General features: G+C 37.8%; 2 protein-coding genes across 2 annotated transcripts in view; one reads left to right on the top strand and one right to left on the bottom strand.

Moving 5' to 3' along the window:
- Positions 1-9: 9 nt before the first annotated feature.
- On the top strand, positions 10-6342 carry ATP6V1D (ATPase H+ transporting V1 subunit D). Its single transcript, XM_015864761.1, has 9 exons — positions 10-142; positions 1727-1844; positions 2011-2090; positions 2595-2662; positions 3388-3432; positions 3919-4022; positions 4423-4489; positions 4942-5020; positions 5579-6342. The coding sequence occupies exons 1-9, from the start codon at positions 102-104 to the stop codon at positions 5718-5720; spliced, it is 744 nt and encodes a 247-aa protein (XP_015720247.1). The 5' UTR covers positions 10-101; the 3' UTR covers positions 5721-6342.
- Positions 6343-7290: 948 nt separating this feature from the next.
- Positions 7291-27026, bottom strand: part of MPP5 (membrane palmitoylated protein 5) — a 42236-nt gene continuing 22500 nt past the window's right edge. The window contains exons 3-14 of the mRNA XM_015864881.2: positions 24862-25070; positions 19874-19951; positions 19230-19376; positions 18470-18631; positions 16326-16403; positions 15292-15475; positions 13606-13677; positions 13101-13172; positions 12664-12831; positions 11784-11986; positions 10957-11067; positions 7291-10353 (exon numbers count right to left, since the gene is read on the bottom strand). Coding sequence (XP_015720367.1) covers positions 10177-10353; positions 10957-11067; positions 11784-11986; positions 12664-12831; positions 13101-13172; positions 13606-13677; positions 15292-15475; positions 16326-16403; positions 18470-18631; positions 19230-19376; positions 19874-19951; positions 24862-25070 — 1661 coding nt within the window. The 3' untranslated portion in view covers positions 7291-10176. The remainder of the gene's footprint in view (positions 10354-10956; positions 11068-11783; positions 11987-12663; positions 12832-13100; positions 13173-13605; positions 13678-15291; positions 15476-16325; positions 16404-18469; positions 18632-19229; positions 19377-19873; positions 19952-24861; positions 25071-27026) is intronic.

Here is a 27026-nt window from a genome sequence, read left to right as displayed (position 1 = left end):
TTCCTTCCTTCCGCCGCGGGGCGGGGCGGGCGCAGCGCCGCGTCACGTGACGGGCGGCCGCGGAGCTGACAGCTGGAGCGGGCCCATCGGCCGCCACCACCATGTCGGGCAAGGACCGCATCGAGATCTTCCCCTCCAGGATGTGAGTGTCGGCCGGGCGACACCGGGACGGGTGAGGGGCGGGAGGGAGAGATACGCGGTCGGTTCTCGTGCAAACGCGGCTTTAAGCGGCTGGAGGCGGCAGGGGGACCTCGAAGGCAGCCGGCTACAGCCGTCTGCAACATCACCGTTACATTGATTTTGGGATGAGGGTTAGGGTTAGGGTTAGGGGTAGGGTTAGGGTTAGGGTTAGGGTTAGGGTTAGGGTAGGGCTGGTGGGCTGCGCGGGCTCCATTGACAACATCACTTTGTGTGTCGGGGAGAGCACGGCTCAAGGCGCCGCTGCCCTTCGCTGTTCCGTAGAGGACGCCGGTGTCGTGGTACGAGGGGCTGAATGAAAAGAGAACGAAAAGGGAAGTGCGGCGTGATTTCCAGTCATTTCCCAGTGACAGCAGGCGGTGTGTCACGCAGTCAGGTGGCTCCTGACGGGGCTCAACACAGCCGGCATCGCAGCGAACACCAGTGCTTAAAGCTGATGAACGATTAGATATACCGTTGTAATGGTGCCATTACGTTCCTCTTCAGAACTTCCCAGGACAGAAAGCCTCTGCGATAAAGGCTGTTTCAATTTTTGTTGCATGCAATGAAATTGGTGTTAAACATACAGGTGGGCTGCCTCCGCAAAGAAGCTATTTCTTAATTGACAGAACCGTACAAGGGTCATTTGTTTTGTGCTGCTGGTGCGATCTCTGCTGTGCTGGCTGGGATTGCTTACAGAAGCTGCTCAGCCTCCTTGATGGTAAACATGACTTTTTTAATGCCCTCTCAGCCTGTAAGGGCTTGCTGGAACCAGAAACGGAGCTGGTTTCTGGCAGGTGGTGAGCAGAGTTTGAAGGTAGTTCAAGGTGGTAACAGCGACCTGCTTGTTGGAAACAGCCAGTTGCTTTTTTGTTCTTGGACTTTGTTTTTCTCATGGACATTCAGAAAGCACGTGTGTGTCTTGTGAATGTCAATGGAGTTATTCTCATATTAAGCCAGTAGAGTGGGGAAGTGATTTTGTTCACTGTGTAGATTGAATCTTAATGGTGCTTGTTTTTTCCAAGGTCAGAGAGGAAGTGCACAGGGTTCTCTTTACAGACCCGAACCTTTGTGCATTAGAGCTCCATATACAAGGCAGTAGCTTAAGTTAGCGTTAAGTATAGCATCTGAGATTTTAGTTAGATCAAAAAGATTCTTCAAATTAAATATCCTCTACAGCCAAGAGGGAAGAGAGATTTGGATGCTTCACAGAATCACAGAATGAGCCGGGTTGGAAGGGACCTCAAGGATCATGTAGTTCCAACCCCCCTGCCTGGCAGGGCCACCAAACATACACCTTTACTACATCAGGTTGCCCAGGGCCCCGTCCAACCTGGTCTTGAAATGCTTCTTGTGTTGATAGTTTAGCACCAGAAACTCGGAAGTTTGCTACTGGAAATAAACAAATTGAAATTGTTTCCATTCCATGCTGCTATTTCTCCACTGCTTCATAATTTGTCATACAGCATTTTCTGACATGGCCACAAGTTCTTTTTCCCTTAATGCCTTTGGATGATGCAGGACATTTTTCTTTCTTTTTCTGTCACAGGGCTCAGACCATCATGAAGGCTCGTCTGAAGGGAGCTCAAACAGGTCGCAACCTCTTGAAGAAAAAGTCTGATGCCTTGACACTCCGATTCAGGCAGATCCTTAAGAAAATTATTGAGGTAGGCAAATGAGCAGGTTGAGAGTAAGCTGGAGATAAGAGTGCTTCCTCTACTTCTTTTTTCTTCTTTCTTAAATTTCCTATTGTTTTCTTGATGCTGTTCAAGAACATCTGTTTCATCTTTGAAAAAGAATAACATACCTTGTATTTGATGTCTCTTTTTACAGACTAAGTTGCTGATGGGTGAGGTGATGAGAGAAGCTGCCTTTTCGCTGGCTGAGGCGAAGTTTACAGCAGGAGATTTCAGGTGAGGATGGGGAAGAGCTCAGTAATCAGATGCTGTAGTAACCTGTGTGCTGCTGGAGGGCAAAAGGCATTTTTGCCCTTTCATCTGGATGTGGGTGCTGTTCCCTGTCTTAACCAGGTACAGTGTTTAGCTATAAACAATAGTCAGATTCCACCCTGTAAGTAAATTGTACTCCAGTGGAAGAGCTGGTACAGTAACCCGTTCTTGGAAGACCATAAGACACTTCAGAATCCGTCAAGGTGAACTGTTGTACCAGCTCAAGTTTGTTAACACAGTAAGAGTTAACAAACTCCAACTCATTACTGTTCTGAAGGAACAAATAAATATGAATTTGTAAAAAAAGAACAGTGTTTTGCTCTTGATCTGCATTGAAATTGCTTGAACTGCATTGAAATACTGAACTGGAAACAATGCTATCTGATAACTACTTCTCTTTGGATATAATGATGAAGTACTGGACCACTCTGGTGTTCCTGGTTAAGATAAATGTTTTCTTCCTTACAGTACCACTGTGATCCAGAATGTGAACAAAGCTCAAGTCAAGATCAGAGCTAAGAAGGACAACGTAGCAGGTGACTGTTTTATAGACAGTAGCATTTCAGCTTTCAAGGGAGCTGTGGGAGCACACTCTGAAATATGAAATATAGTTTGTTTCTCTTATTCATCTGACAGTAGGAACACTTACAATTTACTAAGATTTTGCTGATACAGGAGATTTTTAACGTTTAGTCGTTTACATTCATTTCATCTTACGAGAGGTATGTAAACTGCAGTCCTAATTCCTAGATCTTCAAACAGCACATAATTTCCATAGAGAAAATTCACTACTGAAAATAGATCAGGAAATAAAGTATCAAGATTAAATACATTTCAGAAAATTAAGTATCAGTAATTGTTTTTTTGAATAAAATAAGATTAATCAAGATGGAATGGTGAAAATATTCCTTAAGCAGTGGGAATACATTGCTGTAACCTACTATAGGGAACCTACTTCAGCAGGGTGGTTGGACTAGCTGATCTCCAGAGGTCCCTTCCAATGCCTAAGATTATCTAAGTATAAAATAGTAATACAGAATGGAATACTCTGAATTTTTCATGTGTCTGGATCTGTTATCTCAACATAACGCTGAAATTCCATATTAAAATGGCAGAATCAGCATGATTTAATCTTTTCAAATAATATAGGAAGATTGTGGAAACAAAGTTTCTGAGCTTACAGAATTTGTTAAAAGCACACAGACTAAAAATATATTAACCTTTATGTCCCTTCACACAAATCTGTGTTTGTTGTTGCCAGGTGTAACCTTGCCAGTTTTTGAGCATTATCAGGAAGGAGGCGACAGTAAGTAGAAAATATATTCTGCCTTATGTGTACTCATAGCCATTCTGTGCTAATAGAAGAATACTTGTTGTGCCTTGCTGATAAGTCAGTTTACATCACAGGCACAAGAATATTTCTTTTCTCTATATTTTGCTGTTTGCAAAGGTATTTTTGCTACGTACTGTTTCTCTAACATTAAGGGATTAAGTATGGGCCACAGTGGATTTTAGTTTACTAAATCAGTGAGTTTTTCAGATGAGGAGAAGCCTTGTTTACCATGTCTTTGAGACTGGCAGATATGGATATAGACAAGAACAACAACTTGTAGTAGCGCAAACCAGTATGAAGATAGATTTCTTAGAAGGTAAAGACTTTATCAGCACTTTTTGAGCTGCCTGCATCCCTCTAGTTTGTAAAGTACAGATACAGCTTTTTATCTAGTAAGAATATGCCATGGTAGCATTAGCAACAAATCTTATGTTGCTTTTTTTTTTTTTTTTCCCTCAGGCTATGAGCTGACTGGCTTGGCCAGGGGTGGAGAACAGCTAGCGAAGCTGAAGAGGAACTATGCCAAAGCTGTGGAGCTGCTTGTGGAACTGGCCTCCTTACAGGTTGATGGGAGAAAGAAACATGGGGGTCTCCAATTTCTCAGTTCTGAAATGAAAATATAGTCTCAATGACTGTAGCTCATTACTTTCAGCTGTATTATTACAGACTTTTAGTCTCAGTGCTTTTACCAAGTTTCAACCCTTTCTCAGCCATTAAATACAGCTATAGTACTACATGTCACGTTCTAGAACACTAAGAAACTTTGAAACTGCTAGAGTTCAGCATTCAGATGTAATCTGGTAATAAATAGTAAGAACACCAACATTAGTAGAAACAAATCTGCTTCTGTCAAGAATGTAGTCTGTAAAATGAACAGCTTTGGCTTCCAAATGACGTTTGGTTTTGTGTGTAGAATAGATGTAAATGCTGACTTCATCTTGTTATTTGTTCCTATTCCATCAGACATCCTTCATCACTTTGGACGAAGCCATTAAAATAACAAATAGACGTGTGAATGCAATTGAACATGGTGAGTATTTTTTCTTTTGGAATGCATAGTGCTTGTGTGTCTCTATGGAAGATGGGGAGCTGGGTCCTGGAATCTACTCTTCTTTTGACTGATTTCCTATTAGTATGATTTGAAACCAGTTTAAGAACTCCTGAGTACAATTACAATAAAACATATTGCAAAGGGGTTGGAGTACATTTACTGTATTTACTTCTTCAAGTTTGTATGCTAGAAACAAGAGAGGATGTCTCTGTGTCTTAAGGTGTTTTAATAACTATTTCTGTAGTATTTCCAAGCATAACTTACCAAATTTTGATGGTGGTGTCCAGTAGAAAGGTGGCAATGTGTTTATTATATTTGGCTGGGATGGCAGAGTGGGCATCCGGAGAGCTTAGGTATGAGGAATTACTAGGATAACTTTAAATAACCCTCCATGCACTGGTTCATCAACTTCCTGATTTATATCTATTTAGTGATTATTCCCAGGATCGAGCGTACTCTTTCCTATATCATCACAGAACTGGATGAAAGAGAACGAGAGGAATTCTACAGGTAACTATGTAAAACAAGACCAGTGTTCTTTTCCTCAAATAGACTGTACCTCAGAGCAGACATCAGAAAACTATTCAACAAATGAGGCAAAGAACACTATTATTACTGTGCACTGAGCTTCCAGAGTTGGGCAACTCAAGAACTGCAGTTAATTGTTAGTTTCACATGTAGATCTACCACTGGGTTGTACATAGCTGTCTTCATCTTTCCCCCAGTGGGAATGATAGATAGAATACAGTACTCTGAGTTGTTCTGCTTTAAGGATACCCCTGCCACAGAAGCTGATGTTCTGGGAAAAAGATGTTAAAATTGGAACTAAACAAATGTAAACTGCCTTCATTCAAGAAAATGCAACACTTACTTGTGGTCAAGAACATCATTTAAAAACTGCAGAGAAGATGAATGTTGTTTAAGGGCAGCATCTAGTGATAAGGTTATTTCCTGGTGAGCATCTCCAGGCAGCTTTATCACAGCCAACATGTACGGCATCTTTGTTGTTGGTCTGTTTATGGAAACAATCATGCTGCTTTCACAGATATGCCACATTTCTTTTCACAGGTTAAAGAAGATACAGGAAAAGAAAAAGGTATTGAAAGAAAAATCTGAGAGAGAACGGGAGCTGCGGAGGGCTGCTGGTGGGGAACGTGAACCGGCCAATCTCTTAGCAGAAGAGAAGGATGAAGACCTTCTCTTTGAGTAACCTGATGCAGTTGTTGTATTTGGAGCGGGGGACCCAGGCTACAGAAAGCCCGTTTACTATATAATTTGGGACATTGCCTCAATCATATTTATGTGGCTTCTCAGTTGGTATATAAGCCTCAATTGACCGGACTGTGGATTTCTCCTGGGAGATTAGAAATCTGGGAACTTAAAATACAGCATCTGGATGAAAAGGAGATGAATAAGGTGCTTTAATATCAGGAAGGCCTGTTATGTGTTCAGCCTGCTTGTTCACTTAATAGGAATGGCTGTCCACAACTGTTCTTTTTAGAAGATGGCTCTGGATTTGCCTAGTCAGATTCCTTTTTAATTGCTTCCTTCCCTGCCACAAGTGGTGGGAAATGTTATTTAAGGAGGGAGATGCATGCACTACTCTTTACTGATGAAATGTGAACATTGCTTAAAGCAGGTACTGGCACAGCTGAAGTAAAACACGAATGTAGGCAGCTCTGGTTTTCTAACCTGCTGATGAAATCCATAGTCCTCTGTGATTTATTTCTGTTGCACGATCATTACCACTGGCCTAAAACATCTATGGTTCAAATTAGAGATTCTGCCAACTTGTGTACTGTCTGTACTAGAAATAAAAGTTCTAACTGTTCGATGTGTTGTGCCTGGCTCATGATTCTAAAAGATGATTGTCTGAAAAGCTTGGGAACTGTCACACTGATTTAACAGAAACACAGAACAGCCTGGGTCAGAAAGGACCTTAAAGACCATCCAAGTTCCATCTCCCCCTGCTGCAGGCAGAGCTGCCACTCACCAGAGATGAGGTTTCTCAGGGCCCCACCTAACTTGGCCTTGAATGCCTCCAGGGATGGGGCAGCCACAGCTTCTCCAGGCAGCCTGTGGCAGTGCACTGTCAGTCACTAACACCCAGCCTTCTTAATATCCTGGGTAACCATGTCTATTGCCAAGTAACCTTTTTTTCTCGTAAGCCCCCTAAAGGTAGCATTGAAAAGGCTGTACTTGGTATTTGAACAGCCACTTTTTTTTGCACCTTTTTATAGACTAAGAGCTTTATAACAGTATCATTCCTCCTACTTCTGCAGATGGCAATTTTTTGTATAGCAGTTTCTTACCTTACCTGGACTAGAATTCAGATGAAGATGGTCTCAAATTGGTATAAAGTTGATGTCTATCCAGAAAAATCAGCAAACACAATTTGATTCTGGAACTCTCTGCATTCTGACACATGAAATTCTGCATCTTTCAAACAGGATGATGGGCATGTCCCCGTGAAAATGCATCACATCAAGGCAACTTACAGACACCTAAAGCCTGAGATGAATTGTGATGACTGGCAAAGACGTTGAATTTACCGGAAATGAAGTAGTGATTAAAGTAAATTAGGCAGCAGCTATAAGAAATCAGCAGCTATAAAGAAGTAGAGTAGGACTGCAGAGAGAACCTGTAGACCTAGGAATGTATTTCATTCCCTTCCAACACCACAAATCCTAGTGAGTGAAGTAAAGAGAACATCTTCTAGGGCATCTTTCACACACTCAGTAAAACAGCAATAAGACGATTCCCAAGATTCACTACAGTAATAAAATTGTACAGTGATTTATTTTAAATCTAGAAATATTTTACATTTATACATTAGTGTGCAGTTCATGATGTCTGAAAATACAGAGTGCAGATACACATATAAAAATACAACGTGGGGCTAACCACAGATCTGAGTAAAGTTACCTTAATTAAGGCATTAAACCCCCACCTTACATTTTAAGAAGTCACATGTAATTACATTCAGAAATTTTATGCAATTTGACTGATTTTTATTTATAATTCAATCTGGACTGATAAAAATGCAGATTACCTTCATTTTGGTCTGATACAGCTCACTACAAGGCCCACGGTAAAGTGTTCCACCAATGAAATTTGCATATTCTCTTTTGCTCTCAAGGGAATAAACACAATCTGCGTTAAAAACAGTAAAAAAGGCAGAGTAATTTCTTATGCCAGGTAGTTCCAGATCCAAACTGATGGCAGATGGGACAGCCAGGTACATTTCTTAGTGTTGCTCAAAGCCCTTTAGCAGCAGACAGCAAACAATGGGTATAAATAAATATCATAGCACCTCTTTACATGGATATCAGCAAGTACTGTGTGCCCTGGGAATTAAGAGAGTAGAGCTGAACCTCAACATTCTTTAAGTCTACATTCAAGAACTTACTGCTATACAAACAGCCTCTGTACAACATTTCAGAGAAAACAGGGAGCAAAACATCAGACACACTAACAGCAATTACTGAGACTGACACTGGCTATAACACTGAACACATAAGGGGGTTTCAACAACCATCTCCAGTTGATTGTGGCTGCAGAAATTTGGACAGTATCCGTGTAGCTAAGTTACCCTTCAGCAACAATTTTTACAGCTTTCCATCTTTTTGTCCCACAAGGACACAGTCAGTACCAAATAGCCTAATGTATCTACAATCTTCTTAAAAAGGGGAGAATTGGTAAGAGTATTCTGTCACCTACGAAACATCCAAAATACCTGAACATTGTAGTTTTTAAACTATGGAATAAGCTGAGAACGTGCCTGCAGTGTGAGGCAAAAAAACCTATCAATCCGAGTACCTAGTCCTTACATCAATACATAGAACATCACATCTTTCCCTAACACAGAACTTACAATCCTGCCCCCCTTTTTCTCTTATTTTTTCCCTGAAGGGTCACTACTTACCTCTTTAATTGCTTCACAGCCCTAAATATTAAACCAGCAAATAATTTTGCTTTGTAGCAGGACAGGAGCACACTCTAATTCTTCCAATACAAAATGTTAGTTCACTAACTAGAAATGTTATTTTATGATTTCTTTATATTCCCCATATACTCGGAAGTCTCTGTTCAGCTACAGGTATGAGTTCGTTCCATTAGAACTTGAATATATGCAAGACAGTATGGAAAAAAAAATAAATCAACTACTTGTTAAATCCTTCAGCATTAGACAGGAGCGAACGACAAACTGATGTAACTCATGTTTTACCTGTTGAAAGTAACAAACACCATGGCTAATGTTAAGAGATACTCACATTCAAGGGCTGTGCTACCCTAAACTCAAACAGCCAAGATTATATTCAGTTTGCTTCAGTGACAGAACTCCCCCCACTGCAGACACACAGCCCTTCCTTGTAGTTAACCAACATCATAGCTCAGATTTGAAGATGCAGAGGTGATTTGATCTGTTTAGCAGAACACACGCTGGGATACAGACCTGGCCTTCTGTTCACTCTTTTCAAGTTATTTGTTTTAACAAGTATTCTGCTTTGCTGTGACTTCTCAGTCAGTTACCAGTGTTTCACACACATTTACTGCAGTAGTGAGCAAACACAGGACAGTATGTTGGCTATTGAATTACAATACTTGTTTATAACACAACAGCTACCTTCAGCTATTTTAATTCCAGTTAGTTATCTGTTAGAGAAACAACCATAAGAAGAGCCATTCGCAGAGACTAAAAAACCCACTTATCTCCCAATGTTCAGCACATCAGCATATTTTAGCCAGTATTCTGTTATAAAACGTGAGAACTTCAGCTGACTTCCAAGCAGTGTTTTATAACTATATATTTTTCATAAAAATATATCTGCCTTCCTAAATATCTCTACAGATCTGTGGAGAACAGCGGCTCCAATCAGCCGGTGCTTCAAGGAAAATCCCATAAAAATATCACATCTAAAAGATCAATAGAATTCATCTTTAATTGGACCTAAAATTAATGTGCAGTCAACTCAGGAATTAAAAAGTCTGCCTAAGACACACGGACTGAAATATTTACATTATACACATTTTCCAATTACAGTGCTATTAGAAAGTGGAATGTTTTTTAGAATTAGAATATAAATTCAAGCCTCACCAGGCAGCTCCAGACCAGAGTGGCATCTTTGTTCTTCAGGTTTTTGAGAAGGACAGATTTTTCATTAATCACATTCTTCACATGTAGATTATTTCTTCTCTGCCCAATGATCTGCAGAATTACACTCCTAAACTACCATCAAGTCCCATGAAATCATTAAGTTAAGCGTTAAATAACATTCATATTTATAACTATGTGACAATGCGGACTGTATATACAAATACACACACACACTTAAAATCTTTGCTTTCCTAAGGGTGACTAGGTAGAAAAAAAGAGGATTTTTATATAAAAGTTGTTGCTAGAAAAATCTAAAGCTTTAGAATTTAGTACAGACCAGGTCTCCATATCTAGACCACAGAAAATCTGCAACAGTTAAATCAGCTCTCAAGCTGATCAGTGTTTTTTTGTTTTGTTTTTTCAATAATACCCAATTTCACTTGCAAAGGATGCAGCCACCAAGGTCCAGAGCTCAGACACTTATGACTAGAACTGGGTTGACCTACACGCGATCTCCTTAGAATAATTACTCAGCTGAAGTCCGTTTGTCCCTTGGAATAATTCTCTTTCACCGTAGCCAGGTAGAGGGCACCCACTGCGGTTCTGTGTCAAGTTTGTTTATTAATCGAAGTAACTCTTGATAAGCCTTATCAAGATCAGAATTCACAATTGCTGTATCGAAGTAGTGACCATTGTTCTGTTCCATCTCCCTCGTTTTCTCTATGATTTCTCTCAACTCCTCTGGCTGCAAATAAAGAATAGGGAGTTATTGTATGTGTGTAAGCCTCTCCCCCATTACAAGAGAAGGAAAGGTAACAACTCAGGCCTTATACATGGATTTTTCATTGCATTATTACCAGGTACTCATAGCTAAATTTTCTGACAACAATGAACCACCACACATCTTAACCCAAAGGCAACTGTTACTCATTGCCCACAAGTGGCAATCCAGTGAAAAACAGTCCTGGACTGAAGTAAATGAGGAAGACACAGAACTCCTTTTATGGCATACATCCTAGTGAGGCTTCTCAAACATGTTTCTCAAAAATCAGTTTGAGCACTAAGCCTGCTAACTTTCTGGAAAAAAAAAACACAAGACAGCAGAAATAAAATGTCATATTTTCTACCCAGCTACAGGGATTAACTGTGCTCCAGGCAACTGGCTTCTCTCACGTTCAGCTAGTGTGGTCTGCTTACTAACCTGGAGCAGCGATCTCCGACTAACCATCTCCTCTATACTGTCAGTACCACTGCCATCATCCAACTCCAAAAAAAAGAGCAGATGAATTTGTACACCAAAAGCACCCCAGAACCAGAATGGCTTCAGAAGAAGTGTTTGATTTATTACCTTTGGGTTCTTCCCTTCTTTGGCCAATAAAGCACGTAATCTCTCTTGCGAAGGTGGTGCAACAAATATAATATATGGCTTCAAGTCAGAATTACGTAGTGTCTTCAGTGACTGTAGAAAAAAGTATTAAATATTGAACACCTAACCAATTTCCATCCAACAAACCATAACACACCACTCAGAATTCACTCACCATTTCCTACAAAATTTATATTCCAATAGTTCTCAAATTAATGGACTACAAACATTTACTTTTGTTCAAGAATTTCCCTTAGACTGAGGGAATATCTTTTAGTATGCAAAAATCAAACAAGAAACGTAAATTGCAGCAAGTTTCCTTAAAATGCCAGGGAATGAGAAACTTTGAATTGAGAGGTCTTTAAAGTACAGGATGCCAAACACACTATGTGCTCAGAGTATTTTTTGGCAGGCTACACATATATCAAGACATAACAAACAAAAAGAACCTGACTGTAGTCTGAATTTTCCAAAAGCTTCTCCATCTTCAAATACCTCAGAGCACATAGAATAATTGCAATAATTAGAGACAAATCTTAATTTTTCAATTTAGAAAATTAGAGCTAGTGAGAAATATCTGAAAAGCAACATCCCTTTTAACTTTAGCGCAGATGCAAAATTTATGAGAGCAACTTTCTTGTTCCTTGTTTGAAGATATACAGAACACTCTAAATAGCTAACTGAACATCACTGGAAAAAAGGCTGGAATAAATAAGGAGACAAATTTTACACCAACTTAAAATGGCTCTTTTAGACTTTCACAATAGATGCTAAAATTGAGGCATAACATACAACAGCTTCTGCCATACCTGAGTGTGAAGATTTAAAAGGCATATCTTGCCAGAGTTGATCACTTGCCGCACGGAGTCTATACTAGTACCATAAAGGTTCTTTTCAAATTCTCCATATTCAATAAACTTCCCTGCAGCTATGTCATTCTCAAATGCTTGTCGGGAAATGAAATGGTAATCCCTGCCAGCTACTTCAGTTTCTCGCCTGCTCCGAGTTGTATCTACAAACAAAAGCCACAAAAAAATAAACTGAATGAAACATAGCTGTTGAAGTGAAAATATCAGAATTTAATTAAAATAGTCAAGAGATACATGTATTTTATTTTGTGTAATGAATAATCCTGGAGAGAGTTACTCCTCAGAGAGGAAACTGAAGCTACATTCTGATGTCTTCTTACATTCATCTAAGAAAAACCAGTCAGTTAAGAAATGAATAATTTCACCCATGCAGCTGCATTCTGGAGGTGAAAAACAGCTGTTAATTGTTCATAATACTTATTTTGGGTACAAAAGACATTTTACATAAAATTCAGTGAAATGTAAGTAGTTTGAAAAGGTATTAAAGCCATGTAAATTTAAGTTTATGCAGGAAAACTAGTTCAAAAATTATTTGTCAGATGTACCATTTCCTCTTTAACCTTCTGTAACTCATTCCAACTTTATTCAGATTGAAAAATACACATGCCATATAATGCCTCTACAGCACTATGTTGGGACACTGGAATTGCATTTACAAAAAGGCGAGTGCCTGCCACACAAGACATAATTTGTTCTTCACCAAAGAGCTGACTATAACCTACTCAAAACCCCCTAATTCCTCATTACAATTTTAATCACAAGAAGATTTAGGTGTAGGCAAAGTTTAGAATGAGCAATCATATCTGTCTATCAAACTTACGTGGAACAGCAGAGGCAAAGCGATCCACTTCGTTATTCATAAGTCTCTGCCGCAATTCATTTTGGCCACAGTTCTGTGGGCCAATGAGAACAATAGGCCGTTTTCTATTTGCTGGTTGATGATACAGTGACATTTCCTCATAAGTTAAAATTTCTTCATTATCATAATCTTGAAAGAAAAACAATAAAAAGGTCAACATATTATTGCTTGTTGAATGTGCCACTTGCCCTACAGTGAAAAGTTTCAGGAAGCTCCCCTCCACAACCTCAAAGATTAAGACTTGTTTAGTAAACCAAGACAGTTTTCTTGCTTTCTGGGGAAATTCACATTAAGTGTTATTAATATCAAATTAAGCGTTCCTACTCTTTATACAAAAGCAATTGTTAAATCTTCTAAAGTTACTTATAAATGCACACTACATAAAAGATGTTACTTACCATCATTTTTATTTGCATTGTATAAAACCTTCTTCCGCTTCTTTTTGTTCTTCTTCGCACACCACAGTTTTCCTAACCAAAATAAAATCACCATGATTGCATACCCATGCAGTAAAAAGCTTCCTGTCTTACCAACTATATGGATTTGCAGATCTGGAAACACTGTGTTGTTTAGTTTATTACACCAGTAGGGTGCATGAAGCAAATTCTGCACAGCAAGTGCTTCAACTGTGTCTTGCTACAAGTAGGTAAAATTCTTTAAGAAAAAGGTGGCCCTCCAAATTCCCTTACATTTACTTACATTGTGCATAATAATAATGATAAAAATATCTGATGGATACAACTAAATTCAGGCCTGCATTCACACCAAAAATTTCAAGCAAGCACCAGATTAGTATAAAAGTGGAGAATTTTTTTGTAACTCTATACTGACAAGGTTCTAGATAATAGTAATTAACACCACTATTAGTTAGACACCTTCTTCCTCGAAAAGCACAGATCTAACCTGATTTTTCTGGCTCCTTGTCTTCTTCTATAGTTTGCTTCATTGCTTCTCTCTGCTGCTGAAAACTTTTTCCTGGAAGCATTTTAAAGAAAACATGAAAAGTCAGTTAACTTTTGATACTGTTACTATGTAAAGCCATAAGTACATGTATATTTCTATACCTTCTTACAACGACTTCTTCATTTTGTTAAGATTTCTAATCTCTGATGCTTCTAGTGGAACATGTCATAAAATAGAAATTTGTTGAAGAAAACTGCTCTTCATAAAGATGTAAAATTCTATGACCCTAATAGAATGAAACTCAGAGAAATTGAGCTTAAGCTTTAGTAAGGAGCACAATTAATCTGGCTGTGTACATTAACAACACCCTTCAAAACTGACAGTATTTGGAAGTGATGTAACTCATATGTACACAAAAGTATCTGTTGTCTTTATAGCACTGCCTAACTTGTGTGACATTTACAGACAATTTTCCAGGATTTTTTTTAGTTGTTTTGTAGCATTCATATGGGGCTTTTAAAATAAATATTACTTCCATGTTGGCTGTCAAGCAAGCCATATATCTAGCACTCTATCATCAAATATGTTCATATACTTCCTCAGGATTTTTGTATTGTTTGACTATCACTTTTTCTTCAGCTATGTTTACACTGTCAACAACGCTGTATTTAGAAGTGAATGGGAACTTCATTGCTCAGCTGATTTCCTTTCCATCACACCCGAAAATTTATCTGAATAATAGACAGGATTGAGCCTAAAACCCCTAAAAAGTAGGACTTACAGAGGTCAATGCTGATGAGAACATTGCTTCCAAAACATAATTATCAAATGAGAGTTGCACAGCCTCATACTTTTCTGGATAGTTTTGTCTGGGAACTGAAAATATGGGGAAGACTACATTTTTTGTCACTGTGATGATATATTTTTCTTATTTTTTAATGTTATGTGTGTTACTTTTATACTACCTTCCTAAACTTTCAGCTTGAAAAAAATATTATGCTACATTTAAAAATCAGTGTTTCCCTCATCTTATTCAAATATCACAAAATAACAGCATTCTGTTCTATGGAATTAGCATCTGTTCATCTGCTAAGATCTGTGGTGAACTGGAACGCAGTACATACTTCAAGAGAAAAATTATACACTGACTTCAATTTCTGAAGCTTCAATTACTCAAAGGCCTCCAGCAGTTAGAAAGGAAGCTTGATTATTACAATAACTGAAGCTCTTGGTGAAGGGAAAATATGTAGAAAAGTTTCAACCTGTAAACATATTTTTCAAAGATACTACTTGAAAGAGTGAGAAATCCAAAAGCTGCTCTTATCTCCAGGTGCAACAAACAGGCTGAAGTCCAATTTGCCACTGCAGCCAGCAGAGGGAACTCTGAACCCACAGAGTTGCCAGGGTAAAAGATAAGGAAGTGTAGAGAAAGTCAGGAAAAGCAAACTGCAGTGTAAGCAGTGGTTTTACTTGATGTATAAATGTTAAACATGAAGATACTTCTAAAAGGTCAACCTTTTAAAGAAATGTATTATCAAACCAACAGCGGACTCTGCTGCAAAGTGTTCGAAGTCACAGGTATTTAAGGCTGTGGCTACCAGTCTGCAAAAAGTAAATAAATGAAAATATTGCCTCCTACAGCTATAGGAACAACAACTTTTCAAGGTTTCTCTAGATTTTATTTACCAGGAATAAGGCCTGCCAGTGGTTGGTTATCTTCATCCCCATCTCTGTAAGCCTGCCACCAGTTTGGATCTTCTTGGCTGATGACATGGAGTATATCTCCTTTTTGAAATGACAGGCCTAATTCTCGGCAGGGGACATAGGGGTCATCAGAAGGATCATAATCAAAATGTGCTTTCACATGTATCTGTGGAAGAGAAAAATGTAAAAAAAAGGAAAAATCCATGACTTCAGAAGTGTTACACTTCCATCTTCCTGTGACTAAAGATGAGGTTTGATAGATAAAAGCTCCAAGATAACTTCTATAGAACGCACACTGTATCTAGGGCATATAAGAGACACTGGAATGGATAAAAGCCCAAACCTTTTATTAATTCTAGAGCCACATATTTTTTTTTACCACTTAAGGAACCAAAAAAGTCCTGAGCTACAAATCTAAGCTTCCAGCACTCAAAAAGAATCACAGATATTCTCATTTATTTATATTTAAATAGCAAAGACACAGAATGAGACTCAGTTTCTGGCTTTCAGATAAAGTTTCACTTCAAAAATACTTTACTTTGCCACCAAACATTTAAGTGCTTGGTTTTCTGTGTTTTTTGTTTGTTTTGTTTTTGCTTTGATGGAAATCTGCACAATCTTTCTTCAAACCCTTGAAGCAGCCTGAGGAGAGGTTACACAGATTTTTCCTCACAAAGCATATTTGCAAATTACAGTAGATAATTTTTAAATTCTATCAATTCAATTGATATAAAATTGAGAAATTAAGAAGTTCTAAACAGAATTTCAGAAGCATAAGTAGTTCTATTTTTATTAAATTCTTATTAGTTTAGAAACAGTTAAAGATATACTGTATGTTTCAGCTTATCACTGTCAGTCATTTTTAACGGTGAACTCAGGCACAAGTCTGGTAACAAACTAATTAAATAACTGCAATTTGTTTTTTGTTTTGCTGGGCAAATAACCTACAAAGCAATGTTCTAAGCTCTACTGGAAAAACAGGGCATGCACCACCAAGGTTATGTAAAGCTACTTACAACTGTTTCCTTTGCAGGAGGTGGCTTGCTCTGCTGACTGGGAATCAATACAAAGGTCAGAGTGCCATGCATGTCAGCCTGAGATTAAAAAAAAGAGACTCTTAACATACAGATGCAGTGATTTAGAGACAGATTAGGAATCCAAGTGTTGATATTCAGATTACTAAAACCTAGAATTTCAGATTATACATAAACTATTTTTATTTTTAAATAGAACACTTGCAACTGCATCAAGCAGAGACTTGAGACAAAGAGTACCAAAGAGTGCATTTTTTTGCTCTGTTTAAAAATATCAAGCAGATCTATGCTAGCAAGAGAAAATACATTGAAAACTTTCACCCTGAAATTACTTAAATGCAAAAGTGTTTTTAAATGTAAACATTTCCAGTGCATTTTTATGCTGTTAACACTATAAAGTACACAGAACTCTTCTTAAAAAATTACCCACAACACTCAAATCCTGCATAAGTACCTAACATTGAAACTGACAACATCTACAAGAGAACTAAATACATGTCTTGTTTTTAGTTGTCTGCATACTCCTCTACACGATTTATTTCTTCATGCATGAAACATCTACTTTAACAGAGGTGCCAAATCCTGAAGAGGCCTATGCGTCTCACTTTCAATACAACACTCCATGAACCGTAACAATTGGCATTGCATAAACTAAAGCATATATGTGTATCAACAAAAATCGACACTTCAGGCTTAAAGAAGTAAACTTAACCAAGGATAATACGATTAGGCAGCAGGAAAGGAAAATCCACCATTTTCAGTCAGTACGCACAGTTCCTTGAGGAATGTGCAGAATTTCACAGTGATAGCAAGAGTAGCCTTGTCTCAAGTCACATGCCGGTTCATTATCATTTTAGGCACAAGGAGTGAAGCAAGAATGAGAATGCAAGAAATTTCTTTCTCTCCTGTTCTTAACTATTCTTTGGGGACTGAAACTTCATAACTTCTAAAACTTAACACTACAAAACAACAACAACAAGAAAAACCGAGGTTTTCACCAATTGCTCTTATAAACACATATAACGCACATAAATAAGACATATGTATACATATTACGTCTTTTATTCTGTAACTAAGTTGTAGGACTTGTTCAATTGCCGAACAAGATCTCTGCAGGGAATCAAACTGCTGCTGTTTAATTATCTGTTAAGAACATACAAAACATTTTTTTCAAAAGCACATACAAAACACTACACCAAAACTGTAGCTGGATATCGATGGCTTCTTTTGAAAACACAGATGGCAATGAAGCCAAGCACACAAAGGATCTCACACACCTCTGATCCAAAAATCACATGGAAACTGAAGGCTTTCCAAATAAATGGTTCAAAAAAACTGCTTCTGCCTCTAATTCTCTCCTCTTGGCCTCCCTCCATGCATTAATTAAACAGCACCATAGGAAAAGATGGGCAGTGTCCATTAAAAACTGTAGTCTTACACTAGGAGGCTTCATTGGTTGATGATGATTTGTTCAGAACAAAACTAAACAAAAAAAAACCAGCACTGAAGAAATGGCTAACTGTCCATTTTTTCTTCCTAAGCACGGTACTACTTGGCATGAAATATCCCTTTGGTCAATTCAGAACACCTGTCCTCACTGTCCCCAACACAACATCTTATGCACCCACTCATGGGAAGGGACAGAATGAAGAAGAGAAACCACTTTGATGCTGTGCAAGCAACAGATAAAACACTGGATTTTGAAGAGAGAGACCATCTACTGTGAAGATGGTGAACTCCATGTCAGCCAGGCAGGACCAGAATCATGCAGGCACACATTTATTGATATTAACTGAGAACTGAGTCCAAGACAGATAAAAAAAATCACAGCTTTTCACAGCTAAGCAAAGCTTTTCATCAGAAGTCATTAAAATAAGCCTCAAGATGACAGCATGACTTGTTCACATTTGTAAGGTTCATTTTTGCATTTAACTGCCATTATACTTGCTAAAATTGCACCTTACATGAGAAAGTAAGCTTAAAATGGCCCACCATGTGTGAGTATTAAGTATGAGAGTAAAGTTGGCTCTAAAATAATTGCAAATATGTCTACAAATGACAAGCAGAGGTAACAGACTTCAACCTTAGGAGTATTTTTTGCAGGGAAAACAAAGTTCCCAACTCACCAGTAAATCAAAAACTTCATTAACATCTTTTCCACGAATCTCAATGCCATTAATCTCCAGAACTTCATCCCCTTCATGCAACAGCCCACTCTTCTCTGCAGCACCTCCTTTGACTATTCGACTAATGATGACAGAATCCATTTCATTACGAACAGTAGCTCCCTGTGTAGTAGAAACAAATTCTGAATTTATTACATATCACAAACTCAAAGCCATCTATTGTAAGTATTTCAAGGCAGTGAGGAGACATTTCTCCGTTGAAAGAAATGCATATAATATTGAATGTAATGCTCTAGTTTACAAAAACAAAAACCATATTTGTTTCTGTGATATTAAAGATTGAAGAAATAAACTACTCTACACTTTCATAGTCTTCTTTTTTTTTTAAATAAAAGCTTTCCTAAACACTAATTTTAAAGATGCAAAATAGTAGATTAAAAAGAACACTAACATAACACAGCCACCTGTAATTGGACAAGAATCTAAGCTTTCCTGCAGCTAAACTTGGATAGTGACTGCTATAATAAAACCCTAGCCAAATCCACACGATGAAAGCTATACAGGCTCTAAGTGCTGTCTACTGCTATATCATAATGCGCATTAAGTAATCATTTATGACCATTTATCATTTGGGCAGGTGGGGAAGAAAATGATTTCTAAGTTAAATATAACTTTCACACTCAAATCCTGTAACTTTCATAGCTATCTGCAAAGACAGCTTTACTGCTTTAAGCATAACTGGGCAAGTACAAATACTTACCAATGGAATATCTCGAGCTTTCTCAATACGAACTATTTTAACCGTTTCCCCTCCATACGTGCCAACATTCTCATAAATTTTTTCATCTGCAACAGGCTCGGGTTGCATTTCTTGTTCTGCAACCTTATCATGTGCTAGTAGAAGTGCCTAGTGTTAAACAAAATGAGAAAAATTCTAATTCCATATGCATACAAAATAGTAGCCATCAATGAAATTCTGCAATTTGAAAGCTCTTTATAACTACAGAATACTTTATAAATACAGAATACTGTAATTTCTACTTGACAAAAATTCTGCTTTCGGTTTTGGAAAATAATACAAAATTACTTTGAACACAAAGTTGGAACTATACTTATGGCTTCTCCTTCTTGAAAAAAAAGTCAGACATTGGTTTACTATGTATGTCAAAGATACAGAAGCAAAAAAACCTACTGCAGTCAAAACTACTCATGAATTTACTTCACTGGACAAAATTCTCTTTATGCACCCTACTATAAGAATGCAATAGCTGAATCTATCACAGAAAAAAACCCTCAGGAAAGTAAGTAGCTCATGTGTTGCCACTGACATTACTGATCTAGTGCTACCTTGCTCACGTCAAAACTACCTTGTAATACCTGCAGAATACAATAATTTTTTTTTACCTGCATGTGAGGGGCATTCAGCAAGGCATTGAGTTCCTGCCCATCCCTGTGGTGACTGGGTTTCAAAACACACTGAACCTGAAAAGAAATGAAGTAGTAAAGCTCTCAGTCTACCCAGTGATTTATCAGTCTTCCTTCTCCAACTGAAGCACAAAACCTTAGCTGCAATCATCATTCATTTTACTGAAAGTAAAATATGCGCACATAATTGTTATACTGACGCACTGAGCCTGGCCTAGTACACATTAGGAATACATGCAGTGAGATCACAGGACTACTCCAGAATGCTGCACCTCAGTGATTTTCTATCGAATGCAAACTGGTATCCAGTATATCACATGGATTTCTCAACAAAAACTAACAATGATAACAATGATCTCAGCTACCACAAGAGATGTATGCAAAGAAGTTGAGAAAAGAACCTGACAGCATAATTAGCCACAGTGAAGCCTACCATGCAAATACTGCTACATCTTTCAAAATTGACTAGTTTCTCACTACTGTGACCAGACTTCCTTTTCCTTAAAAGTAGATGATTTATTTTTAACCCAGTATTGCTACTAGCAGCAAGAACAAAGATTCCAAGACAGGTTTTGCAGCACTTGCTGGAACATCTGCCTCAGAAACTCTAAGAGTCAAAACTTCAAAATACCAGCATCTCAGCAAACCAGTTTTCTTCAGCTATTATTTATTTTGTTTGCCACAGAAAAAGAATAATCCACAGAAAGACAACAGCTGTTCTTGCTCAAGTAGCTTTTGTTGCCAAAAAAGGTTTGCATTCCTGTTCACTTAAATAGGTCTTGCCATCATCTCAAATACAGAAAATCCCTGTATGCTTTAAAGGCAAGCCAGGAGCAGGGCATTCCCCTTTATCTAAAGGCAAGGTTGAAGAAGATACTTTCTACAGTAATTATCTTCAGGCCTAATCTGCATCAAAGTCATGAGTCCAAAAGCACTAATGAAGCTGTAGGAATCAAGAACAGATTATACATAACAGCAGCTTTCTGTGCGATAGAAAACATTCTTTTCCCCGAGAGTTTTCCACTCTTAAGGATGAAAAATGTGACAAAAAAAAAAAATAAAAAAAAAATCAAGAACTAAACTGAAGAACTAATTTAGATAAAAACACAGAGAACAGAAGGAATTCAGCTTCACATCAGTTTGACCTAAGTCATATCTCTGCAGCTGCCAGGAAGTTATCCCCAGTTAGAAGTCCTGCAAGCAAGACATTTCAAACATGTGGCCAGATGCTAAGTATTAGACAGAGAAAAAGATGTACCAATAATTACGAACGTATGTAGTACATCTCAGAATCAAATCTGCACGCTTTGTGAATTTATAAAATAAATATTTAGCATAAGAACAATCCTAAACAATATATTATTTAAAGTAACATTTTGCTAGTTGCTACATGATTCACATATGAAGCCTGAATAATAAGCGCACAATAAGCCATATATACATTTAGATGCTCAGAACAGCATCTCCCCTCCTCCTCTATTTTTCCATGCCTTGTGACTTGGCCCAACCAGTGATCCTCTGTGCAATAGCATCCTCTATGGCAGCTGAATTTCCTCTTTGAAAAATTATATTACTCAAAAACGCTAACAGCTCCTCCACCTCCTTCCTAAGGAAAAGATAAATTCATTATTTATTTGCTTAATATAATGTGTGAATCACTAGGAAAGGTTCAGTCTGCTTTGTGCAACTCTTATTACACTGGTATTGCTGCATGTCAGATTGCTTTGTTATTTAAGGTAAAGAATTCCATGTCTCATCAGGTGAAGAAATCCAAATCTAGGCTGACGTTCCAGAAGTGACACACCACAGACAGAATAAGCATTCCGCGCTAAACATTTGGCAATACTATTATTTTCTTAACCCTTCATTCCAGTTTTTATTGTTAGTTACATTAACTTGAACTCTAACAGCTAAGAAATTATTAATGGGGTTTCATTATAAAAGCCACAATTTGGAGGCACACTGTGAGACACATACCAGAGGGCTCACACTGGAATGATGTTGGCCCTTCAGAATATAATCATACCTGCAAAACCATGTTGCGTGGGTTCAGTGCGACCGTTGGGAGCAATGTACATTCACATAATAAAAAAATTACACTGGAAGTTACAAACATACAATCTGTCTTCTCAGAAGGCCTGATCAAATTTAATTGATTACAGTTCCTGAAGTGAAGGGTATCAGGTATTTAGGAACATAATTTATATAAATTGAGTCTGTAGAGTATATTTAATAGCAAGAATATATTCAAGGCATTTGACGTGGTGTTACAAGCTAAAAACTACCAAGTGTCTTACACGCTGCATCAAATATTCTTACAAGGTCAAGATTCAGACCATGTTCCCATAATCCTTGCCTCTATTTTGGTCAAATTTAAAAGGATTTAAAATCAATTTAATTACACTTGATGTTTACTGGCTATTTTTGTTTAAGAGATGAACAACACAATGTTTTATGGAGATTAGGTCTTTAAAATAAATTCCCTACACCTAAATGCTCCATTCCACCTTAAAGACTTTTCCAAATGTCTCTTTAAAAACACCTTGAAGTAGGTAATGCTCCAAAAAGATTAAAGTACTGAGTTCTGAGGGAGCTTCCGGAACCTAATATTTAGAGATGAGAAAAGCAAAAGGCACAAACAGGAAAAACTACAAAATAATTGGGCATGCTGCCCCTGCTGGGAGGTGTGTGTGTGTGTGGAAAACAACTTTTCCTGAAGCAAAAAATTACTTCCTCATTAAGGGATAACAGGACTGAAAAATGAATGTAAGATCTGTTCAAACAAGAATGACATGAACGGAGGCCTCAAGCTTTTCCTTACAACACTTCTGTTGGTCACAGAAATATCTGTCCTGAATTTCCAGCTTAATCATCTCAGGATGTTATTCAAAGTATTGCAAAATATGATTTGCTTAAATAAATCAGAAGCTGAATCTAGATTACATCTGAAAATGAGTACAGACATATGCAATATATTTCCCTTCAGGAATTTCAAGGCTGTGACAAGACACAGACAGGGGATGGAGCATCAAAACAAGCGCAGGAATACATCACATTCTATGTAATATTCTTCTAGGTCATGACAAAATTCCACCAGACAAGCAAAATACTTAATTCTTAAATGCTTTTATGCATTACTGCTAAGACACATAACTGCCTTTGCACTGCCTTCTGATTTTAGGATTTATGAAACTACTTGAAAATAACAGAGGAATGTGCTGAGAATGTGGGAGTTAGGGAAGAGGGCAGGGAGGAATATGAACATTTGAGAACTGACTTGTAGTTTGCCCTATACTGATAAAGCTCTGCTATTCCACTACAGATGTCAAGAAAAGATTTTGTCTTGCAGGGTAATTTAGAGTTGGAAGGCATATATTCCTCCTGGAAACTTCCATTAAGCACCAAAGAAATATCATATCCATGAAGGAGAGGGGTGGTGGTGGGGGAGAAAACCAACCACATTTCTTATATTAATCTAAACATTCAATATACAAATAGAGATTTAAAATCTCTGACTTGCACCTGAGTGAAAATGCAAACTAGGCCTACAGGCAGGATGTATGTATGAGGAAATGGCTTACAAACAGAAGTTAACTTGGAAGGTTCCTCCAGACTCAGACGAAGCTTAACAAGCATCCTGGAGCAGCCTAGAGGCAGACCAATAAACCAGAGGCAAGCTCACTGGAAAGATATTCCCACTTGGTTTTGGTGCAATCTTACTGACAAGCCTGAACAGAAAAATCCTGAGCAGCAGATTACTGGGCAAACTGTGCCTTCTGAGAATGTTTTATTGACATCTCTCAAGAGCCAGTAATTAATTCTGCAAAAGAACAAAGACTGCAACATTGTTTTCTTTGACTTTCAAGATCAACAAAACCAGACACTACAAGAATCATCCTGCTGCCATACTGAAATGGAAGTGATGCATCTGTGAGCAATGCGCCAGTGCACCTGAGCCAGGTCTGAGCAGGTGTACTTAACTGGCCTGGGGAGCTGGCTCTGCAGAATGCAACCTGTTGCACTTGTGCTGATACTGCCTCTGTTATCTGTAAATTTGTATCTGAAGAATTTCCAATGAAACTGGAATATAGAAGTAATTCCAGTGAATTGTTCATGTACACTGTAACCGCGTTGTGTATCTTAAATGCATTCTGAAAATCAGTGTTTTGAACAAGCTGTAAGATGAGAGAGATATCCTCTTGGCTCTGAGGGTCTACCAAGTAGCCTTATAAGGCTACTATAAATAGACATTGTTCATCTGCATTCAAATGATTAAGACTCAAAGAAAACAGTTAACAAAATTTTTAACAGTATTTCAAATACTTCTGATCTCAGTGAAAATATGGAAGTCTTAAATCTTACTGAAGTAGATCCCTAAAAGCATGTTTAACCATTTCTAAAAGACATGATTAGTCTTATCAGGGAGCTTATTTTTTTTCATGGCAGAAAAAAATTAATTGTAATCTGACAATCACAGCAGTAATCAAAACATAGAAATGAAGTAGGAAGGCACCTGCTGCTTACTTTAAAGCAAAATGTTTTCTTCCAGTACAGCTGTGTTTTCAGAGATGCCTCCAAATTTAAGAACCAGGGCTAAACTTGGAGAAAACTCACAGTAACAGATAACTGCAATGCAATTACTAATGCTTGGACTAAAGACTAATATAATAATAACCTAACATGAAAAGTTTTCCCTAACTGCTCCCTTTTGTGTTTAATTCTTTTACATGGTTTAATTCTTTTACATAACTACTCACATCAAAATGGGTGTTCTTACCCCCAAAATATTCTTCCAGTTACTGTTTTCCTGGAGATGTGGAAAAGCTGGACACAGCAATCAGTGACTACTGGAATCCATTTTCTATTTAGCATGCAGTAACTCAGACAAGTTCACCAAGTACACATTTCAACAACAGCTACGATTACACACTTCGTATAGATACCACAGAGATGCATACTGTACATACCTCTTGTGCTAGTTCTTGTGCGTTGGAGATGAGAGGATACGGAGGGCTGGCTTTGTTCATGTACACTGTAACCGCGTTGTGTATCTTAAATGCATTCTGAAAATCAGTATTTTGAACAAGCTGTAAGATGAGAGAGATATCCTCTTGGCTCTGAGGGTCTACCAAGACATGCTGGATATGTTTTAGGGAAGTCAATAGTTCTTCCACTTCTGGTAGGAAATAAAACCAAGACACAAGTTAAAGAGTAATGATGTTGTAATGTTTGTGTTCAGAGTTCTACAAAAAAAATTTTGCTGCTCAGTTTTTAAATCAGCAGTAATGTATGCAAATATATTACTTAGCTATTCTTGTCTCACGGTTATCAGCAGAACATAGTACAATCAAAACAAGAACCACAAGCCAGAATATGAAAAAGAAACAAGCTGATACATGATTCAAAATTGAATTTCAAATAATAGGAGCAGTACTTCTCTGAAGGAAATCACTGGTATGTAAAAGATTCAATAACCACAGCTCACCTGTAAATAAATGTTAAAGAGGAACTACTTTGCAATATGAAATCAACTGCGTTGCTAAACTAATTGTGATTCACTGTACACTAAATTATTTAAATACACTTATCACATGTATATCACTTATAAAGTGAGTTATTGATCAGTAAATTACGCTGAGTTATTAAGTGCAAAATTATGCTCTTAGCAGTTTAAAAATAACAAGGTAAAAAAAAAGTGAAGAAAAATCTTCTACACTCATGAAAGTCTTCTGCTCTAAAAGCAATCCCACATAAAAGCAAATCCACGTCACCTATCAGATTACGAGCCCCAAACCCTGAACACGGTACACTGAACACTAGGCTAGACTAAATCAAACATTCGATTCATTAAGATTAAAATGGCTGATCAAGGGGCACAAGAAACCTGTAAAGCACAAGTAAATATGCCTTTACATGTGCTTGAAAGCTTTTAATTTCAAAGCATACATTAATGTTTTCAATTTGGAGATTGCAAGTCAGTTTTCTAAAAGGAAAGAAATAATCCCCCAAAAACATATCCCCAAAGCATTTCACAGTCACATAAAATACATCCTACCCACCAAAGGCTTCTTCCTACAACCACCAAGGAAACAAAGGGCAGTAAGAAGATGGATGCACTGAAAACTCAGAGGCAGGACAGGATATTCCACGAGGAAAACACAGTACAGCTCAGAACAGTAACTAAGGCCAACATCTTATTGGGGAGAGGCATACAAGATCACACATGGAACTGCTGTTTGGGATGAAAGTTAACACCTAGCAGGCAAGAATAACTGCTAAATAGGACGTGGTTATCTGGCAGATTTCTTGCCTAGTGGAGTATGCAAATAGTCTCTGCAACCTTTTCTCCTGAGACTGAAGAGAACTGCTTTCAAGTATTAAAAAAAAATAAAAATGAAAACATGAAAAACAGCCAGATGTTCAAGTTTCTGTTAGTGCCTGTTCAGTCAAGCATCAGCTGAAAACTCTGTTGATACTGTTACTAGGTTCAAAGAAATGAGGCATTAGAGAACTCAACTTCTTTACAATACTCCTCAAGCATTAATGGTTTTACTCAATTACTTCTGAATTCTCTAGCCCACTCATACACCTGAGACTTCAAGTACATGCTCATACACTTTCTAACGTATACTGCATATAAGATAGAAAACAGATATGGACTGATAAACATCTATTCTACAGATATAGTAAAAAGATGGACTCTTCTTAGATGCCTCCACACATTCTCTCTTCAGTGCTTTCCTAGTTCCTTCTATCTTCCCCTTCCTTACAAATCTCCCCATCAACTAATTTCCCTGTACACCCAATCTTCATCTGTGCTGGATGCAGAAGACCAATACCATATGACCCTCCCCCCAGGAACAGCAAAAGCTCCAAAGGCATGAAAACAAGCCTCTCTAGGTCCCTGTTAATGAATTTTAAGTCACAGATTATATTTCTGAAGGTTTTGTTCTTGGTAGCAAGACTATCTCTAGACATTTCCTATTTAAAGGGTTGTATAGAAGAAAGCAGCTCAGTAAACAACTAACATCTTGCATTTACTCACAGAAAAATTCAGGGTTCTGTGGCAGAAAGTCCACTTTACAGCACGGATCAATTAGCCATCAACTGCTTTGTTTAATTTCAATTCTTG

Source organism: Coturnix japonica, chromosome 5, assembly GCF_001577835.2.
Source record: "Coturnix japonica isolate 7356 chromosome 5, Coturnix japonica 2.1, whole genome shotgun sequence".
Taxonomy (NCBI): domain Eukaryota; kingdom Metazoa; phylum Chordata; class Aves; order Galliformes; family Phasianidae; genus Coturnix; species Coturnix japonica.
This window is presented reverse-complemented; position numbering and strand designations above follow the sequence as displayed.